This window comes from Pan paniscus, chromosome 13 (genome assembly GCF_029289425.2).
Source record: "Pan paniscus chromosome 13, NHGRI_mPanPan1-v2.0_pri, whole genome shotgun sequence".
NCBI lineage: Eukaryota > Metazoa > Chordata > Mammalia > Primates > Hominidae > Pan > Pan paniscus.
This window is the reverse complement of record NC_073262.2, coordinates 118,752,472-118,775,122: the sequence shown is the minus strand read 5'-3', so window position 1 is coordinate 118,775,122 and position 22,651 is coordinate 118,752,472. Positions and strand designations below refer to the sequence as shown.

Below are 22,651 nucleotides of genomic sequence, written 5' to 3'. Positions count from 1 at the left end.
TACGAAATTCATTCAGGTAAAAATTCCCAATGCACTAAAAAAATGGGATTATGAGAAAGTGACATTTCTGAGCAGATGGGAAGCTGAGATCACCTATTTATTTCTCTTTTAAGCAACTGTTACTGGATGTGATTTTTACAATTTGAAAAAGATTAGAGGAAAAACCTACAGACCACAATAGCTCAAAAGTTACTAATATACTGATTTTAGCACCATTGTATCAATTATTTAAAAAGTGGTTTTAACTGTATACTTGACAAGATATATTTTCAGCATTTCTTTCCAAAATTAGAATTAAATTAACCTCTTGATAACAAATTAATTATTAATCTCTCTCTCCTTCTCCAAGCTCATTTACCCTTAACTGTAGGTATTTCAAAAAGAAAAAAGTGGCCTTCCTGGATCCCACAACCTCCTATAGATTACTGTGTCCTCTCTTTCTCTCTCCCTTCATCAGAAAGTCTTTCTCATCTAGGCATTGTAACCTGGCTTGCACACCATTACTCAACTGATTCTGTGTCCCCAAAGTCCTCAAACTGGACTACAAATTCCTAAAGACCCTTTGCTAAGCTCACCTCTACTCCCCATTGTGCATCTGACTTGCGATTCCTTCCTTTCCAACTCTTCTCTTCCTGTGCCTTCCAAGATGCATTTCTCCTAGTTTTCTACCTCGCTGATTTTTGTTGGGGTATGGAGGTAGGAGCATTTGGTTTGGTTTTGTAACAACCCTTTTTTATATGTCTAATTGTTCACTCACGTGTTGCAGTTCTCTACTTTGTTCTCTCTCCTACTCACCCAGTGTGCTCTCCCAGACAATCTTACTCACTTGTCTTTCTGCCTCAATGAGGAGGACTCTCAAATCTGTGTTTAGACCTGACTTGTCTTCTGGGCTCTGCAACCCTGTTTGTAACTTCCCAATGAGTGTCTGTACCAGGATATCCAATAGATTTTCTCAAATTTAACACTTGTGAAAATAAATGAATTATATTTTCCACCTGCTCATTCTGTATTCCTTATCATATTGAATGGTGACATCATCTTTTCAGTCACCCAAGCTAGGATCCTGTTATCTTCAATTCCTCTTTATTTTCCATCAATCACTCAAGTTCTATCTATACCTTCTAAATGCCTTAAGAATTGATTCTCGTCTCCACTCTCTCCATCACTGCTTTAACTCTTAAGCCTTCAAGTGGGCCACTGAAAATTCTTTAATTACCCACTGCTGTAAAATCCAAATGACTGAGTATGGCATACAAGGTATTCACAACCTACTTACTACTTACCTTCTCTGTCACGTTTTCCATCATTTCCCCATACAGAACTTATTCTGCAGCCAAAGGGATCCACATCCTGGCTCTTCATATTTTCATGCTTTTCCATGTTATTTATTTTGCATGGCATGCCCTCCTTACAACATGCACCGCCTTTGTTCTTTTAGAACTCTGTCCAAATGCTAATTCCTTAGCAAAGCCTTCCCTAAGTCACCCACTTGCAAAAATCTTTTTCTTCTTATTCTCATGGTGTTTTCCCACCACTGTTTTAACTACTGGTTTTTTCTCTCTCTACTTTTCTCATTCTTCTAGAGGGGTCCATAAAAGAAGTAAGCTTGGCCGGGTGCAGTGGCTCATGCCTGCAATCCCAGCACTCTGGGGAGGCCGAGGCGGGCGGATCACAAGGTCAGGAGATCGAGACTATCCTGGCTAACACAGCGAAACCCCGTCTCTACTAAATATACAAAAAAAAAAAAATTAGCCGGGCGTGGTGGCGGGCATCTGTAGTCTCAGCTACTCGGGAGGCTGAGGCAGGAGAATGGTGTGAACCCAGGAGACAGAGCTCACAGTGAGCCAAGATCACGCCACTGCACTCCAGCCTGGGTGACAGAGTGAGACTCCGTCTCAAAATAAAAAAAAAAAAAAAAAAAGAAGCTTATAGTATCTTTCGCACGTGGTTCATTGTTAGTACTCAATAAATAAGTTTTTTTTAAGTTTATGTATCCTAGTAAAGATACTTCTTTATACAGATAAGCCATATTAAAAACTCTCCCCCACAAAACAAACTAATAAAAATTAAAGCCCGTGCTTGCAGCAGCTTTGGAATATAAAAATGCCTGCATTTATGGCTTGTATCTGTTTGTTATTCCAATAAGCATTTATTAAAGATAAATACAACCTACTGTAGATAAGTGTGCAAAATAGTATTAATAGAAGTTTCTCTTTTTCTCCACAGTGAACCATTTTGGTAAGCTTTGAACTGGTCTGCTCCTACCTTTCCTACAAATGGCACAAGGCTTTAGGTCTTCAAGTACATTTGCCAAAAAAACACCAAAGGATTTTTATATCTGTAATTTATACTTCATTACACTTAGCATGCTAGAGTACAGATGGTCCCTGGTTTATGATGGTTCAATTTACAATTTTTGCACTTTACAACAGTGTGAAAGCGATACTCATTCAGTAGAACTCAGTAGGACACTTGCAATGCTGGGCAGTGATATCAAGCTGCAGCTCCCAAGGGTAGACAACCTTTACAGTGCATGATATTGTCAGATGATTCTGCCCAACTGTAGGCTAATGTGAAGTGTTTTGAGCACATTTAAAGTAGGTGAGGCTAAGCTATGATGATCGGTAGGTTAGGTGTAGTAAATGCATTTTCAACTTATATTCTCAACTTAGATGGGTTTATAGGCGTGTATCCCCATCATAAACTGAGGGGCATGAGTATTCAGAGTCAAGTCTTCACATGTTAAGCTTCACATCTCTAATTTTAGAACAAAAGATTTTTTTCACTACTTAAAAGAATTACAAGCATCAAAAAAACAGGCAGTTTCTTTCAAGTAGAGGATCCCTCAAATCACAAGCCCCAATAGGGACTTAAGTTAGTTACAGATGTTTCATGAAGTGAGTCATAAGGGAGAATCTGTGGTCTCTGCAGCACATGCCCTGTTACCCCCAACCTGCAGAAAAGGGCCCTCTACTCCTCTGTGAGCAACAGCTTGCCTTAAAAAGCCGCTTGTATAATTTTTTTTTCAGTTTTGTGGGGGTCAGAGAAGCCTATGTCCTGCTGTCATCAACTGAATCCAGGACTGGAATATTCCTTTCTCCTTCAACCTTGGTCTAGCCCTCCCCTTCCTCAGCATAAGTCAGCTCTCTTGTCAACTTCCCCAATTTACCTTAATCCAATCTCTGCCTTCCAATTCCTTTGGACTCAGATTCAGAAGATTTTTTATATTTTCTGTATTTTAATTATTCTTTAATAATTTCACAATATAACCTTTTTATCTGACCCCTATGCTCCCTTTAATTATGAAATTTTTGAGAAATGTGGCATTAGAACACTTCTTCTCTAACAATGTTATATTATTATAGAGTTCATATAAGCTCTCCTACTATTTTGATATAGAAAACGAAGAAAAGTGTTATTTACATACAATACAGGAGAAAAGCCTGAAAAAATATAAAAGAGGCATCTGGCTGGGGGCAACTGTATACACCTGGAGTCCCATCTACTCAGAATGCTTGAGCCCAGGAGTTAAAGACCAGCCTAGGAACCTTTTTTTTTCTTTTTTTTTAAAGACTCGGTCTCATTCTGTCGTCCAGGCTGGAGTACAGGGGCGTGATCTCGGCTAACTCCAATCTCCATCTCCCAGGTTCAAGCAATTCTCCCACTTCAGCCTCCTGAGAACCTGGGATTACAGGCACGTGCTACCATGCCTGGCTAATTTTTTTATTTTTTGGTAGAGACAGGGTTTCACCATGTTAGCCAGGCTGGTCTTGAACTCCTGACCTCAAGTGATGCACCTGCCTCAGCCTCCCAAAGTGCTGGGATTACAGGCGTGAACCACCGCACGTGGCCAAGACTTGTCTTCACAAAAATTTTTACAAATGAGCCAGGCATGGTGGCACGTGCCTGCAATCCCAGCTGTTCAGGAGACTGAGGCCGGAAGAGTGCTTGAGCACAGGAGTTTGAGGCTATAGTGAGCTATGATCACAACACTGCACTCCAGCATGGGCAACTGGCCTTCCTGTATTTTTTTTGTTAAAGTAAGCTTCTTCCAGAAAAAAAAAAAAAGAAAAGAAAAGAAAGAAAGCATTCCAACTTTATTTTTCTTTTTAAGAGCTCAGAATATTTTTACCTTCTGAAGTAGGAGAGGAAGATGTTATTCTTCCATTAAATAGAGCAAATGGGGCCTTCAGAGAAAAAAGACATTTATTTAGGACTGGCCAATTACCGCAACTTTGCACTTAGCTCTCTTTCATTTAAAAGAAATATGACTTGTTCATCCTTCTTCTCTCACCTGAAATAATCTCTGAAATCGAGGATTTGGGATTTTGGTGGTTGGAAACAAGTCTTCAAGGGTGTCTGTCTTCTCATCTTTCTTTGCCAAGCTCATGGAGTCAATCAAAGCATCAACAGCATTCAACTGTGCCTCTTAAACAGAGAAGCCGAAAGAAAAATGATTATTTCCATTATTCTCCACTAAAACAAATGCTTTCTACGTAGAGCTATCCATGGCAATATTGGCAGGTTATACAGTCCTGGCCCTGCCAAAGTATTCTCTAGCTATGCACGTATTTAACCCAAGTCTTGGTTTTCTTATCCATGAAAAGATCGATTTAGAGTGACTGACTGATTAGGTTCCAGTTCTACCATTCAGTGAGCCTTTGACAATGGAGTATCAGATCAAAAGCAAGAAAGTTTGTTTCAGAGGAATACAGCCATATAAAAACCAATCCCTATAAGGAGACTGGAACAAAATATTTAGTATCCATTGAGCTAATATTTTAAAAACTAGTAATTAGCTAAAGAAGAAAAACATTAAAAAGAAAAAACCTCTCTGGTAATGAAGCATAAGCATTTTAATGACTTTAATATAACTTTTATCAGAGTACAGCACCTTAACAGGAAGACACCATTGGATCAGGGTGAGCTGATTCCTTCACAATCTACTGAGGCTGAATAAGCTCTCTCCTCTCTCAATGCCTCCGTGACACTAATCACACCTGCGTACATGTCTTGCCCTACTCCATTCAAACTCTCAAGTTCCATGAGAGCAGAAATACGACATCCTCTTTCCTTAGGTCTCTCCTAATACTAATAAAAAACAAGTGCTCCTCAATAAAAATCTACTCAGTCAATAAAAATGGTACAGCCCAAAGCAATATGGACGAAAGGCAATTCTCCCAAAAATACTTCTGCCTAAACTACTGTGTGTAACTTTCATTTTGCTGATTCATACAGCAGTTCAGCTGTTGAACCTGAGGCACTATTTCTGGAACATTCACAGTCACCAGGCAAAAGGTGGAAAAGAGTAAGTAGTTCCTAAAAAGTACATTATACTTCTATTCTGCACCTTTTCAAATATCCCTTTTGTACAGCTACAACAAAATAAAAGAGCATACAGGTATTTATCATCAGATATTTCTTTTCTACCCATTTATGGACTTTTCATGGTGAAACCATGGAGGTTTCAGGCAATGGCACAGCCAACACTATCTTGAACTTGCTAATTCAAGGCCCTCCCAGCAACAGGTAGGGGGCAGTACTTATACATGTGAACATTCAGTGATTTTCACCTACTACTACAAGGTAGTAGGAGGCCAGATCATCCTGGCATTGCATCCCTACATAGACATCTACTGGGAAATACACGAAATAACTTTAATGTTCCATTTTTCCAATGGAGAAAATGTAAACAAATGTTAACTCACAGAAAATAGATAACAGAAGATATTTAATGTTTCAGATCCTGAGTGATTTATGTCGACAAAATAAATTATCAATAAACTGGGTTTTTAAAAATATTCCGGGCTGGACGTGATGGCTTACACCCATAATTCCAACAGTTTGGGAGGCTGAGATGTGAGGATTGTTTGAACCCAGGAGTTTAAGACCAGCCACAACAACATAGTGAGATTCCATCTCTACAAACAATTTTAAAAATGAGCCAGCCACGGTGGCGCGTACCTGTAGTCCCAACTACTTAGGAGGCCGAGGCAAGAGGATTGCTTGAGCCAGAATTGGCTGTGTCCCCACCCAAATCTCAACTTGAATTGTATCTCCCAGAATTCCCACATGTTGTGGGAGAGACCCAGGGGGAGGTAAATGAATCAGAGGGGCTGGTCTTTCTCGTGCTATTCTCATGATAGTGAGTAAGTCCATAGATTTATTCACTCCAGATCTGATGGGTTTATCAGGGGTTTCTACTTTTGCTTCTTCCTCATTTTCTCTTGCTGCCACCATGTAAGTGCCTTTCGCCTCCCACCAAGATTCTGAGGCTTCCCCAGCCATGTGGAACTGTAAGTCCAATTAAACCTCTTTTTCTTCCCAGTCTCGGGTATGTCTTTATCAGCAGTATGAAAATGAACTAATACACAGGGAGTTTGAGGCTCCAGTAAGCTATGATCATGCCGCTGCACTCCAGCCAGGTGACAGAGTGAGACCCTGTCTCAAATAAATAAATAGTTAAATATTCTACTCATTTAAATTTTGGAATTATCAGGAAATAGAGACAGAGTAATACTGTAATACAGTGGCAACTTCCATACAATCAGGTCCATGCCTGCCTCCACCGTGATGCAGACAGACTCACTTCTAGAAGGAAGATAAAGATACAGGCCCTAGGGACCCATCTGATTCTTGGCCTTTCTATAGCACACTACTTCCAAAGGGTCTAGCCAAAATAACAGAAAGAATTGAGTTCTGAGACTCACCTCACAATTCCCTAATCTTAACAGACACAGACAATATACATAAACTTGTAACCTAAAACATCTACTCATCATTTGTTGTTCTTTTTGGTATGTTTTCTACTTCTGCCCCCTATTATATTTTATTACAATTGTTTTAAATGACAGGCTCTCTGGAAGACTGGACCTGTGGCTCTAAGAATAATTCTATATAGAACCCTGACATTTGCAGCCAGATGCTCAATCAGGACCTTTCACATCAAGCCTGAAGTAACTCCTAAAAGCCAGAAATAAGTAACAATGAGACTTGGACTGTTGGTGCAAACTACAAAAACAGGGCAAAGAGAAAAGTTAATCTTCAGCACTGTCACTTTTCATTTAAAAGCTACATCAGACTTTACACAGAACACTAAAGTCACAGGTTTGATACTGCTCAGATTCACTTCGGCAGGGGCAAACTCTGCTCACAACTAGAGATGGACATCCATTACCATCAAGCTTTCCCCTAGGTACATGCTCCAAGGCAAAAACTAGACAGTGTTGGGTGAGTTTAAGGCAAACCTATCCCTACTACTGGAAAAACACCAAGTAAACCACCTTCATCATTACTGTGTCTAAGTGTATGATTGGAAATCCAACTAATTGCACCCTATAAATACCTAGCCCCAACCAACAACTAGCAGACAGGTGATTTCCCAAGAACAGTGTGTGTAGTCAGTGAGTGATCTAAATGAAAACAAACTCACCGGTGGGAGCATATTTCTTACTGTTTTTCAAGGATGAAAACATGTATTGCCGCAAGTCTTCCATGAAAGGCAGCTGCACATACACTAAACACTAATGAGAAAGAAAGGGGGTAAAAGCAGAAACGATGAAATTAATGAAAAAATATAAAACTGATCCCAAATTCTGTGAAAGTAGCATAACAGAAATATTTCAAAAATCGGACAGCCCAACTCTGGCATATGAAAAGTGAAGTGTTTTGACTTCTGCTACTGGCTGTTCACAACTGCAAACAGTATAAAGAATATTAAGCATAAGAGAAATGTATAAAAGAATACTAAAGGACTGCTATCAAATGCATGACCAATACAACAAATGAGAAGACTGGGGTGACCAGAAGGTTGACTTGGAAGTCAAGATATGTGCCTTCTCTTTCCAGTTCGGCCACAGTAAGTTCTCTGAGACAGAGGAAATGATAAGGAATTTAGAACTGTATTTTACACAAGAGAGCCCTAAATAAACTGTTTCACAAAGATCACAACAAAATCATATCCTCAACCTTTATTCATAGTTCTCATTTGTAAAAATGGAGGTAATTTCTCTATTTGGTTCCAATAAGTCAAGAAGGATGAGAACCAAGAAAAGGCCATGGTGAACCTTTATTGATTAGATTCTTTTAATCTAAAACGATTTTCATAATACTTAATAAAAAGATTCTTATAATACTTTATAATTAAAAGATTCTTATATTATTTTTATAACGTATACTTTTTCCTCCAACCGAAAGTGTGGTTCACAGACCAGTATCAGCATTTCTCGAGAGAAACAGAGAATCTGGGCCCTGCCCCAGAACTACACAATGAGGATCTGCATTTTAACAAGATCCCCAAGTAATTGTCATGAACATTAACAGCTGAGAAACACTGCTTAGAATAAAGGAACTGAAGAAAAAAAATAACATTAAGACTTTGGGTTTTACCTCATAGTTATGCTTGATATGAGGAAAAGCCACGCCGACTTGAGGATTAGCTCTTTTGTCGTAAGCATATCGAACTATGGCCACCATGTCTAAGTCATCCAAAGCATGAATCAGGGAGGAAAGTGCAACTGCAGCTGCCTGGTAAGAAAGATGGATGTATTAACACATATTCAACATGTGAGAGTTTTCACAACAGAACTAAATACTTTAAGACTGTTATCACTTTCTTTCTATTTTACATTTTTTAGGGTGCCCCCTGACTTTAAGGACGAAGTGCACACATTTGCTTTTGATTACATTTACTGTAGCTCTTCTGGGACTTAACCTCATTAACTAAATCCTCTGTCTTATTGCTTCAACCTTCCTTCTCTAAATTTTTATCTTTACCCTAAAAATAAACTCGTGTCAGCCCTCCTAAACAAATCTTTTGTTTGTCCTTCCCTCTCCACAAATTGCTATCAGTATCTTTCCTGTCTTTACCTCTGAATTTCTTAAAATAATAGGCATGCTGTTTCCACTGCTTAGTGCATAATTATTCTTCAGTCTAGTCCAGCTACTGCCCCTACTTCCTTAATGAAATTATCCTCTGAAGTCACCCATCACCTTCTAATTGCCAACTCCTTGGTTCTCGATTTTTTTGTTTGACAGTAGCATCTCACCATTCCACTGTCTCTATATACTTTCTCCTTCATGGCTTCAAAAACAACATTCTCCCCTGATTATTCTCTTTTCTCCACCAATTTCTAAATTCTACTTTAGACCTTTCCCTCCTCCTCTCACTCTAAAATTCTACTTGGGGATTATTTCATCCAGTCCCATGAGTTGATGAATCAAAAATCTGTACATTCTTTTATTTCTTTTTTTTTTTTTTTTTTTTTGAGACAGAGTTTCGCTCTTGTTGCCCAGGCTGGAATGCAATGGCGTGATCTCAGCTCACCGCAACCTCCACCTCCCAGGTTCAAGCGATCTTCCTGCCTCAGCCTCCCAAGTAGCTGGGATTACAAGTATGTGCCACCACGCCCGGCTAATTTTGTATTTTTAGTAGAGACGAGGTTTCTCCATGTTGGTCAGGCTGGTCTCGAACTCCCAACTTCAGGTGATCCGCCTGCCTCGGCCTCCCAAAGTGCTGGGATTACAGGCGTGAGCCACCGCACCAGGCCTGTACATTCATTTTTAAAACTCTCCTAAGATCTAGACTTAGACTGCCTGCTAGCTGGTGGATATCTGACATGGCATCTTCAATTATCTCAAACTGTTCAGTATGAACTGTTCACATTCACCACGACAAGACTAAAACCTAAACTTACTATCTTTCCCCCTCATTCTCCTCCTGGATTCCCTATTTCCATTAACATCATTGCCTAATCAACCACACTGGAAACCCCGGTCTTTGATAATGCCACCGCACCATTCTCATCCTTCACTTTTTTTTTTTTTGAGACAGAGTCTCACTCTGTCCCCCAGGCTGGAGTGCAGTGGCACAATCTCGGCTCACTGCAGCTTCTGTGTCCCCCGTTCAAGCAATGTTTGTGCCTCAGCCTCCCGAGTAGCTGGAATTATAGGCACGCACCACCATGCCCAGCTAACTTTTTGTATTTTTAGTAGAGATGGGGTTTTGCCATGTTGCCCAGACTGGTCTCGAACTCCTGACCTCAAGTGATCCACCTACCTTGGCCTCTCAAAGTGCTGGGCCTCATCCCTCGCCTTTTAAGTGTTCACGAAACTACCAATTCTACCTCTATACTGTCTCTCAAATCCATCTCTTCCCTGACAGCCACCTCTGTTCCCAGAGCTCATCACGTCACTCCCTTCCAGTGGTTCCTCTATTCTGGCATCACTGAGCTGATCACTGACTGGGGGCAGGTCTCACACTTGGCCTTTGCTCATACCATTACCTCCTAGCTAGAATGCCCTTTTACTAATCTCTGGCTCTCCAGCTTCTAACCTTTTCTCTAGGCTTAGTAAATTGATACCCTCTCCATTCCAGATTTACCTTAGTCAGCTCTCTCTCTCTCTCTGCAGAAACTCCCCAAACACTATGTACTTCTCTATCACGGTTAACCTTATCAAAGTTAAAAACCTATGACCTCTCAGCCATGCTGTTGTAAAAACAAAACAAACAAACAAACAAAAAACCTATGACCCCAAGACCTGGCCATTAGAATCCTGTACAGATTTCATAACAGAATCATTACTTTTTCAGTTCAATTCAAAGGCTACTTTACTCAGTGCCTGTTCTTTGCCAGGCACTGTCTTGAGCCCTGTGAAAAAACAAAGCCAAGTCCTTGACCTCACTTACCTAATACATTCTTTATTAGCAGAAATGAGATATGTAGCAAATATGAAACATGTATGTTCTAATAGTTAAGTCCCATAAGAAAGGGCTAGATAAGCACAATAAGAATCTGAGGAAGAGATTACTTCCAATTTGTTTGAAGTTTTTATTTATATGTCTTTGACAGGACCAATTAGGATGTTTGAAAGAAGGAAGGGGCTGGGCACGGTGGCTCACAACTGTAATCCCAACACTTTGGGAGGCCGAGGGGGGGGGGTGGATCACCTGAGGTCAGGAGTTCAAGACCAGCCTAGCCAACATGGTGAAACCCCCATCTCTACAAAAAATACAAAAATTAGCCGGGCGTTGTGGCGGGCATCTGTAATCCCAGCTACTCGGGAGGCTGAGACAGGAGAATCACTTGAACCCGGGAGGCAGAGGTTACAGTGAACCGAGAACATACCACTGTACTCCAGCATGGGCTACAAAAAGCCAAACTCCGTCTCAAAAAAAAAAAAAGAAGAAGAAGAAGAAGGAAGGATGGGGCTGTGAATGACTGCTACATGGTGAAACAGTACTACAGCTGTGTATAACTTAACTAAAGCTCCATTTCCTTCCTTTCTTTTCCCTCCTTGTTTTCTACACACAGTGCAAATCAGCACATGAAAGTATAGATTCTCAATACAAAAAATTGTATGCTAATGACCAGAGAAAACTTTTTAAAGAGGGAATTATCCAAAGAATCAGAATATTTGAGCTAAAAAACAACAGTATTCATCTAGTTTAACAATCCACATGTACATCTGACTAGTGGTGATAAAGACTTTTATTGTAAACTTACAGAAATGGGGATCTGATCATCTTACAAGAAAACAATCCAGTGGGGACAGTAATCCTTGTTGACAAAATAATTCTTCATCTTGAACAAAAAGCACCACCTGCTGTTTCCAGTTCACCCCTCTGATACGAAGCAGAGTTTAATTTCTATTCTACAAGATAATTCTCCAAATGCATGAAGAGTGCTATTATGTCTGCCATCCCTCCTACACCCCTGCCTACCTACACAAGTCTTCTCCAGGCATTTTTTTGTTTTGTTTTACTGGAAGTCCTCATATGACATTGTTTCCTTACTCCCTTGCTTATCTCAGAAGCTCCAATTAGATATTATCATTTTTTGACTACCTCGAAAACTGACACTAGAGAGTATCCCTTTGCCATTAGGAGATAAATCTGTTTTTCTTGAGTTATCTCAAAGTGATCCTATGATATACAGAAATTAGTGTTGTATAAGGCCAGATTTGAATTACACAATCCACAAGGCTGCCCTTAGCTAGCAAGCCTACATCATTACCCAACACGTGTGTCTCAACACAACTCTGTGATTCCTCACTGCATACCCAGCAAGTCTCATGAAGTGATCAGAATGTTCTTTGCATAAAGAGACAGTAAGTGGAAGTTAAAACTTCAGCAGAAGCAAGGAATGGTGGCGCACACCTATAGTCCCAGCTATCTGGGAAACAGGTAGGAGAATCGCTTGAGCCCAGAGGTTCCCAGGCCAGCCTGGGAAACATGAGATCTTGTCTCTTAAAAAAACAAAACAAAATAAAACTTCAGCTAAGTTGTGGTTTGACAGTATATACTAGACTTCCATGATTCCCAACAGGATTTGATGCAAGAGAAATCCATGAAGTAGGATTCTCAAATTTGAAGATTCATGTATGCTAATATTGTGCTCTAGTAATTCATTCAAAACAGGGTAGAAGCCAAACATTTTCTTCCCTTAACTGTTCTAATAATGGCATACCCATCCACTATATCAGCAACCAGCTACCTTCCAGAAGTGAGGAGAAAAAGAGAACTATACTAGTTATACCACCACCCTACCCCCACCCCAAACAAGCCTTCTACATCCAGTTTATTAATTACAAATGCAAATACTTCAGGAACTTGGAAACCTGCTTGAGCTGCCTTAAACAGATAGTAGATTGCAATCTTCCAGTTAAAATCAGTATCTCCAACAAAGTTAGTTCTAACTTGGAGATCAAACAGAAAATATTTACAGAAAGGGCAGATGTGAGTATAGAATGCAGCAGTCATAGGCTGTTAGCTAGAGAAAAACCAGCCTGAAAACAGAGTATCTTGGGGAGGCAGGAAGAGTACCAAGAGAGAGGAATAGAGAAAAGACACATTTCCTCAATGACAAAAGCAGTCTAGTGAGTCACTGAAGTGCACATCCAGGATGCTTATGACAACACAAAATGTCAACCTGACCCCAACCCTCCTTAACATTTGACTGTGAAATTCCCATTCCTAAATGCAGTGGTTCAAAATGTTTTTAATACTTCCTTGGTCTCCATGTCCTCGGGTCTTGTGCTCATGCTAACACAAATTCATTTACCACATCTCCATTTTCAGTTAAACATCAGTGGATTTCCCCACTCCTATTGCAAGAATTCATGTCATTTTAAACTATAAAAGCCCCAAACAACTTGCTTTCATAGACTTACAATTCAATTCTGTAGCACTACCTCAAAGACCTGCTGCCAACTCACCTCATCATCTCTTGCTGCAAAGACCTTTAGAACTTGATTTCCCATGAAGAATCTTCTCTGAACCTACAAGAGAGGAAAAGAATTGCTTTTGATCCAAAATAAGTAACATGTATAACCATGACACACATTGCCAAGAAATTCCATTCAAAATCCTCTTACTGAAAAACATTCAGATACTAAAAACACCTTATTACCTGGAGTTTAATTCAATACAACACAACAAATATCTGAGCACCCAGCATGCGTCCAAGATTATCTGAGCACTGTAAACACAACAGTGAACAAAATATAATCTTGCCCTTGAGGAGCTTCAATAGATAAATATGAAATTAACTGCAGTGTAGTATTATGGTCCAGGGTTACATGGTGCTTTAAGAGCACATAAGGAGGGCACCAAGCCTGGTCATGAGGGATCAGGGAAGGTTTCTGCAAATGGTGACACCTAAGTCTAGACTTAAAAGGACAAATAGGAACTAAGAGAAAAGTCTGGGCACAAGCGTTCCAGGCAGAGAAAACAGTATCAATAGAAGTCTGGAGTGCTGTAAAAGCATGGTACATTTGGAGAACTGCTCTTGGAGTAGTACAGTGCCACTGTGTGAGAGGAAAGGTGAACAATTAGATTACAGAGATTAACAAAGATCAGATGATGAAGTCTCCTAAGAACAAAGCTAAGTGGTTTGCATTTCCTCCTAAGAGTAGCACTGAGGCACTGATGAACAGTAGAGGCCTGAGTGAAGAATTAGAGGGGAAGGGTTGAAAGAAAGAGAAATTAAATCAAAAATAAGTACTGCATGTCTCTCCCCCCACCCCCTTAAATTCAATTAACTTATCTAGCACAGTATCAAGAGGGGTCAAGACAGCTCTACTAATACCAGATTAGAAAATGAGCATTGAAGAGTTCTGAAAATCATAACCACCTGCACTTATCTACCAAGATCAACTTTGTCTGATCTATGAAATCTGGAGCCTGGGGTTTATTTTTAAGAACATGCAATGTGCTGTATTGGGCAATGTTTCTCATGCATTTTTATGCCCTCCCACCTCTAGAGTTGAGACATTATGAGCACTTTCACCATAATACCAGCTCAAGAAGACTGAACCTCAAAGGGATGAGGGTTAGGCCCACATAATTCAAATACCCCTCATCTCCACTTCCATTCCCCATTCAAAAACCATCCTGTATTTTTAGTTTGCTATGCTCATATAGATTTACTTAACGGCTCTGAACCTCAGTTTCCCAATGTATAAAATACATACCATGGCAACATTAACCCCCAGACTACATTTTAGAAAAATTAAAAGTGAAATAAATATACCTTATAAATAAAATGACCAATCAAAAGCATACCATTTCAAATAACAGCTAGGAAAAAGCTCATTTAGTTTGTTCACAATCGTACCTGAGAAGATTTACAAAATCCCAAAACAGAGAAGCACTTCCCCTCCGATTTATATTTCATTTGTTCCTCATCCACTTTAGAGAAAGGAACTATATCACTTCCATAGCGGAACCCTGGAGAAAAAGAGAAGAGCATCTGTTAAGCATATGGGGCCTCATTTTCTACAAGCTGAAATTAGTTCCATGCATACATTAACAATACACGCACACGCCAGAGCAAGCCTCCATCTTCTATTCCCTGGAATCAGATGACTGCCCCTTGTGATCAATGGTGAAAAAGCAGCAGCAGATACACAAACCACATATACAATATAGAGATGATTAAAATCTAATTACATTTTTTAAAGTAGCATATTTTGCAATCTAGTTAGCTCAATGATTACCCAGCCTAAAAGAAAAAATCTGGCAAATGTTAACGTACTAGTTATCCTCCAAAGATAAACCATGGTTGACTAAAGTACAGCATGATTTGTAAACATAAGAACACATTATTCAGAAACCTAGAGACCCACAGAGAAAAATGCCAACAGGAAATTTTCAGAACAAAATGTTCTCAAAAACGTATGCTGGAGATATGCAATGCCTGACAGAAGCTAAAACTCTTCTGTTTGGAAACATTCAATTGATAAGTTATATATTCTTCTATATTTAAATTTCTTTTATTTCTGGGATTTAACTGTATTTTTCTTTTTAATTACATAGGATATTTATATAAATATAGGCTCTCGGCTTCTTAAAAAAAAAAAAAAAAAAAAAGTCCAGCACTGTTCTGTAGCCTATATTCTATGAAAAATCACACCCTTTCAATACACAGTATCTTCTATGTTTTGTGGGAAGAAGGAGCATCAAAATCCAAGGATTCTGGCCTTGGACAAATGCAAAGGAAAAGCACATGCATCTTTACCCCAAGACACAATAAAACTTTCATATCCAGGGACAGATTCTGTGATCTAGTGTTTATTTGTTCCTGTTAAGTCTGTTGATGACATTTATTTTATTAAAAAGAAACACACTTTTAGGCCAGGCACGGTGGCTCACACCTGTAATCCTAGCACTTGGGGAGGCCGAGGCAGGTGGATCACAAGGTCAGGAGATTGAGACCATCCTGGCTAACACAGTGAAACTCTGTCTCTACTAAAAATACAAAAAAAAATTAGCCAGGCATGGTGGCACGCGCCTGTAGTCCCAGCTACTCAGGAGGCTGAGGCAGGAGAATCACTTGAACCTGGGAGGTGGAGGTTGCAGTGAGCTGAGATCGCACCACTGCACTCCAGTCTGGGCGACAGAGCAAGACTCTGTCTCAAAATAGAAACACATTTTTATTTCCATGTATGTCTTTTTTAAAAAGCTAATGACAAAACCAAACTTTCCAACAAAAAATTAACAGGGAAATGTATGGCACATGATTAAGACTGGTACCTAAACCAAATGTTTGTCTTATCTCTGTCATCAGTCATCATCTTACTTGAATCGTGTGAATCGTGTTAACTTGTAATGAACATTCTAACTAAAACTGTTTTATGTTTTCTGGTTCATCTACTGAAATGGCATATAATTCCAACTTTTGTACATTGTATACTTACAATAGACTACAACATTTAACCAGATTCCTTTGCCCACATGTGTATACTGGTCCCTTAGTTCAAGAAAAAACAAAAAACAAAAAGCAAAAACCTCTAGCTGATTAGGGGCTGGAAACTGGAGGACAGGAGAAAAGATGCACTTCTACGCTCTTTGAACCCAAGCAGTTTTTAACTCTTTCCTCTCCATTGCCCCAGCAATAAATTTCCTTTTTGCCTAAGATAACCAGGGATGCCTTCTTTGCTGACAACCAAAAGAACTGGCATCCATCCTTATCACTAGATCCTTCTCCTTCCAATCCATCCTACAACCAGTTGTCATATTAATCTTCTTAAAACATAGCCCCAATGACATTCTCTTCCTCAAAACTGTAAGTGGCTCCACGTTGTTTTCAAGGTTATGCATAAACTCTTAGCCTATTAACCAAAGCCCTTCATTACTCAGTCCAAATTCAGAATAGAATGCAGGCACAGACTCTGAAGCAGTACAGGCCTAGATCCAAGTCCTGCTAGTTGAGAACCGCGTGGCTTTGAATATGTGAACGAGTGTCTTTCAGCCTCAGTTCCCTTATCTATAAAATGGAAATAACAAAGAGTACCTGCTTTATAAGATGGTCGCTGATGATTAAAAGAGAAAATGCAGGCTGTCCATTAGATGCTACCCTCAAGTACTAACCTGTATATGCTCAATACACCAACCCAAGTAGACTACTTAGTATCTCTGAGAAGTCCCCCTACTTTCCAGGTCTTGTGGCTTTAATCATGCTATTCTTCCTACTATGAGCCAGTCATTATACTAGGATCAAATGATTAACCAATGATGGAACCAAGATTCTAACCCAGGTTTGATTCCAAAATTCATGTTCTATGCTACAGAATTGAATTCAAGAACTGGTAGAAATTGTAGGGTATTAATTATATTCTACATACAATCCATCAGGAGAAAGGAAGGAATCATAACCACCACCACCTTTAAACAACCCCCTCCTCCAACACACACAAATATATACACTGTAAGATGAAATACAGTGTCACAGAGGAAAAGAATTCTTTTCAAGACTTGCAAATCAAAACTATACTGGGTAGTGAATAGCCTGGCAAAACATTTATCTAAGGACTCTTGTTTCTATCTTAACCATCATTTGGTATCTTAATAATTTTAGGTCTTGAACATACAGATATCCTCAGCTAGTTTCTAAGTCCTCTGGATAAAGATGCCATCTAGACACACTATTCAATCCAAATGGGTATAACATAGGAGTACAACTTTTAAAAAATCCTATTTAATATGAAGCAATATAATAAATACAAATAATTTTCAGCCCCTAAATTAAGGAAGCATATCTGGTAGGACATAAAACCTGAAGTTGGCCCTTAGAAGAATAATCACCATGAAAGTCAAAAATAAAATAAACAAAAAAACCTTAGTTCAACCATATTAAACATGCTCCTAGCTAGTGAGTTTCAAACTTTAAAATAAAGCCAAGTATTGAGTACTATCACTTAAGACATTTAAAACTCACAGAGATGGAACACCCAAGTGTACTCCTGAGAAGCAACCTGCCTAAGACCCAACAAATGAGCTAAAGGACCTAGAGTCTCATTATCCTTTCAAACTGTTATATCTCTATAACTCAAAGAAATAACTTTAAACAAAGAATAATACAAACCCCAGCCTGCATCACATCATGTTGAAGAAAATGTCTTTTAGGCAACAGTGAAAACTCTTACTGACATACCTTGAATAATATCCTCTTTTAAAACTTCAGTTTCATCATCATCATTTAAGCAATAAACTGTTTCTTTTTGTATATCTTCTTTTTTTAGGGTTTTTGCATCCACAACTGTCCAAGTCTTTTTAACTCTCTCCTGTAGAATCTTACATTCCAAAACACAAAGGGAAAACAAGGAAAGTTAGGATTCCAATTGATAGAAGATGAAAACCTAATACACTCTCTGGCACAGACAAAAATCCAGAACAATTACTCTAGCTACATTATTTTGTTTGCTCATGCCTATTATGAAAATTTTAGTTTATTTCATAACAAAATATACTGGATAACCTTCTCTACATTTCATTTTCTCCCAAAAGTAATCCACAAATATTTACATTCACACTTTCTATACAAAACCTCAGACTGTCTAATATTTTTATTTATTTATTTTTATTTTTTGAGACAGAGTCTTGCTCTATCCCTCAGGTTGGAGTGCAGTGGTGCGATCCTGGCTCACTGCAACCTCCGCCTCCCGGGATTAAGCGATACTCATGCCTCAGACACCCAAGTAGCTGGGACTACAGACACACATCACCATGCCTGGCTATTTTTGTATTTTTAGTAGAGACAGGTTGACCAGGCTGGTTTCGAACTCCTGGCCTAAAGTGATCTGCTCACCTCAGCCTCTGAAAGTGCTGGAATTACAGGCATGAGCCACTGCACCCAGCCAGACTGTTTAATAAAAAGAGGACTATACATTTTATCATAGTTTCCAATAGAAAAAAAAAAAGCAGCAATATATCTGTGTCAGAAATCAACAAAGAAATTTGAAAAGCAGGCCAAAATAAAAAAGGAGGGAGACTATATTCACACTCCTAGGGACACTATTCTAGGCTTTGATGGAAGCTGAAATAAATAAAGAACTGCCCCAAGGTTCTCACAGATATATCATGTATTTTGGAATTAAGTTCTTTAATATACAAAGAAAAAAACTAAATACATAAAAACATGTTTTTGTATATTTATTTTATATGTCTAAAATGTTCCTATTTATTTTGAACACTTAAAGGAAAAAGGCAAGGAGGCTTATATGAAGGCACGCATCAGATTCCTACTCAAACTAGAATTTCATCAAATAATCACCAAAAGCAACTCATTTTTTAAAGTGTGCTATTGTATATAAATGTACATATATTATAAAATGCAATTTTACAGTAACAAAACATTTTTTTACATTTCACAGATGTTGTTACTATCAGATCATTCATAATTGAATTAGGTGTCACTGAGCTCCATAACTGAACTTAACTTTGGTGCATTATCTACATTTCTGCTATGATACTACAATAACACAGCTTAATGCATTTCATTTTCTTTCTTTTAAAAAAAAGAGACAGGCCTAGAACTTATGATTAACAATCAATTACCAATGGAGAGAAAGTAAAAGAGGAGGAAATCAAACTCTATTATAGACAATTCTTTAAACTTCCTCTCCTAGCCTGCCTTTTACACAAAAAGCTAAACACAGAGATTAAATGAGCAGGGAGAACAACTAGAAAAGCAGTAATTATGGTTCCGAGTAACACACACATGAATTGTCTGTTCCTTATATACACGTATTTATCTGCCTGGTAACATTTCTGTTAAAAATGTGTACCTGCCACTTACCGATTTATAGGCTGCAATCCTTATAGACAAATTGGAGCCAATGGTCAGTCGGCAGGGCCAGTGAATGGAATGCCTCTCAATTTTCTTGAAGACACACAGTTTTCTCAGACTCTCACTTAATAAAGAAAAATATAAAATGAAAGCAACAATTTTTAAATGTTAACTTGTGCTGGATGATGCATTTGATTTTCTACAATGAGAAGTGAGCTAATGTTAATTATAAAGAGAGAAACAGCAGGAGATGGCCGGAAAACAACAACCACAAGTTGGGAGATAGCCAGGGCAAGAGTGAGTTGGCTTAGAAGGGAAGAGGAGCTGAATTACTTTACTAACAGGTGAAAATGAACAGCTCTATTTTCCTCTTATTCAATACTTTATTTCAACTCTGCCAGAGGTTCTTAACATTTTTTCAGGACCAAGGACACCTTTGAGGATGTGATAAAAGCACATTCATGAATGAGTCTGCACACAATATAAAGGATTCACTACCAACTCCCTGAAAACCACGGACCTGAGGATAAGAACTTCTGCTCAGGGCCGGCATAGTGACTTACACCTGTAATCCTAGCACTTTGGGAGGCCAAGGCAGGCGGATCACCTGAGGTCGGGAACTCAAGATCAGCCTGACCAACATGGAGAAACCCCATCTCTAGTAAAAATACAAAATTAGCCAGGTGTGGTGGCGCATGGCTGTAATCCCAGCTACTAGGGAGGCTGAGGTAGGAGAATCACTTGAACCTGGGAGGCGGAGGTTGCGGTGAGCTGAGATCGCGCCATTGCACTCCAGCCTGGCCAACAAGAATGAAACTTTGTCTCAAAAAAAAAAAAAAAAGAAAAAAGGAAAAAAAAAAGAACCTCTGCTCTAGAGTATCAAAGGGAGGGCACCATCCTATAATTATCATCACTGTTTACAACTCTATAATTCATTAATTCCAATTCTGAATATTAAAGATACACGTTTTTATATGTATATAATAGTGAGAGTTAAAGACTATCCAAGGAATAAAGGAATTTAGTTCATATTTAGTCTCAAGGTAAAGCACGTTAACTCTAGGTTTCTTACTGGTGGGAAAAGCTGGGGAGAGGTGCAAACAGTGTTGTGGAGTGCTGCTTCATTTAAACAAAAGTGAAAATCAATCATATTTTCATCTGGCCCATAATCAAACACAACAGGGAAGATGATAGGAGATAGGTGGAATTTGCGGTATTCACTAAAATAAGCAGCAAAGGAATTAATGACAAAATACACTCAAAGCATACAGTCCAGACTTTCTGGCTGAACTCCTTGGTACAGATAAAAAACAGATCTACAAAGTGGTAAAGAGAATTATTTTACATTATCCACAGAGTTATGGACAGACAGGTCGCAAGAGACTCCAATTTTCAGAAATAATTTACAACGAATAGTAGATATCTTACCTGACACCCAGCTTCCAAAGCCTATGGTGCACAATGGCTTTGGATTTGCTGAGGAATGAATGGGTCTGAACCAGGTCTAACGTGTCTCATACAACATTACTAGTCAAACAGAATATAAACCTCATGGCCTAAAATCACCATGAGGTTTAGATTCTATTTCAGGGAAAATTCTAAAGACGGGCATCCAATATATAAGATCTGAGTAGCTGGGCATGGTGTCGCATGCCTGTAATCCCAGCTACTTGGGAGGCTGAGGCATGAGAATTGCTAGAACCTGGGAGGCAGAGGTTGCAGTGAGCTGAGATCACGTCACTGCATTCCAGCCTGGATGACAGAGCGAGACCCTGTCTCAAAAAAAATCTAAGAACAACTGACTCAGTTCTGCAGTAGAGCTCAATCTCCCCAGGTAGATGTCAAGTTCTCTTCCTAAGATCTATATGGAGATAATCTAGTCCAGTGCTGTCCAGTACAACTTTCTGCAATGATGGTAATGTTCTATTTCTAACCATGCTAGCCCAATAGACACTTCAAACACAGATAATATGACTAAGGGACTCAATTTTAAAATGTATTTAATTTTAACTAACTTGAATTTAAATAGCCACATGTAGCTAATGGCTACTGTACTGGATGGCAAAGTTCTGGTCTACACCTTCATGGCAGACCTAAAATCAAAATAGCGTCGAAATGCTAAAACAATGCATAGTCAGTAATTTCCCTATCTGATATGCTACAGAAAAATTTAAAAAACAAACAAAAACACTTTTTAAAGAGTAATCTATATTGGCCTCTAATTTTTCTTTTCTTTTCTTTTTGAGACGGAGTCTCGCTCTGTCACCCAGGCTGGAGTGCAGTGGCATGATCTTGGCTCATTGCAACCTCCGCCTCCTAGGTTCAAGTGATTCACTTGCCTCAGCCTCTCAAGTAGCTGGGACTACAGGCATGCACCACCATGCCCAGCTAATTTTTTTTACTTTTAGTAGAGACGGGGTTTCGCCACGTTGGCCGGGCTGGTCTCGAACTCCTGACCTCAACTGATCTGCCCACCTCAGCCTCCCAAAGTGCTGGGATTACAAGCATAAGCCACCGTGTCCAGCCTAATTTTTCTTTGTGATATCATGGGTAATATGTTTAGCTTAAGGCATTTATTCCCAAATTTGAAAGAGAAACAACTTAGGAACACATATCTGTAAATATTGTGACAAGAACACATGACGCCAAGAAACTTCACCTCACAGGATTCCTCACTGATTCCTAGGGCAATCCCGTGGGCAATTCTGTTTCCTAAATTTACCTATCATTTTTCAAGGCTGTCTGTATTTAGAAAATCAGAACATAATTTTTGTCAATTATAGCTCATCGGAAATATTAAAAATGGTCGTTGAGAAAAAATATTAAGGAGATATACACTGTAACTACTTAAAAAAATTCTAGTTGTTCAATCACTACTTCAATGTGCTTAAACAGCCAGTATTTTGTGTACAGACTGATAAGCTGGAAATAATTCAAGAATATCAAGCAGTATTATCCCTGAGAATTTGAACCACCCAAGCCATACTGCTATGTAAAGTACTCTATTGCCACTTTTACCAAATTGAACCCCATAGGACACACACTATTCTAGATGCCACCGATTCTTCTTAGGTTCTTTGCTC

At 39.0% G+C, this 22,651-nt stretch overlaps 1 protein-coding gene across 1 annotated transcript in view; it reads right to left on the bottom strand.

Annotated features, from left to right (window-relative positions):
- Positions 1–22,651, bottom strand: part of XRCC5 (X-ray repair cross complementing 5) — a 97,055-nt gene that overhangs the window by 60,624 nt on the left and 13,780 nt on the right. Inside the window, exons 7-13 of the mRNA XM_024927953.4 lie at positions 19,578–19,692; positions 17,934–18,072; positions 14,616–14,728; positions 13,216–13,278; positions 8,389–8,526; positions 7,433–7,523; positions 4,295–4,428 (exon numbers count right to left, since the gene is read on the bottom strand). Of these exons, the coding sequence (XP_024783721.2) occupies positions 4,295–4,428; positions 7,433–7,523; positions 8,389–8,526; positions 13,216–13,278; positions 14,616–14,728; positions 17,934–18,072; positions 19,578–19,692 (793 nt within the window). The remainder of the gene's footprint in view (positions 1–4,294; positions 4,429–7,432; positions 7,524–8,388; positions 8,527–13,215; positions 13,279–14,615; positions 14,729–17,933; positions 18,073–19,577; positions 19,693–22,651) is intronic.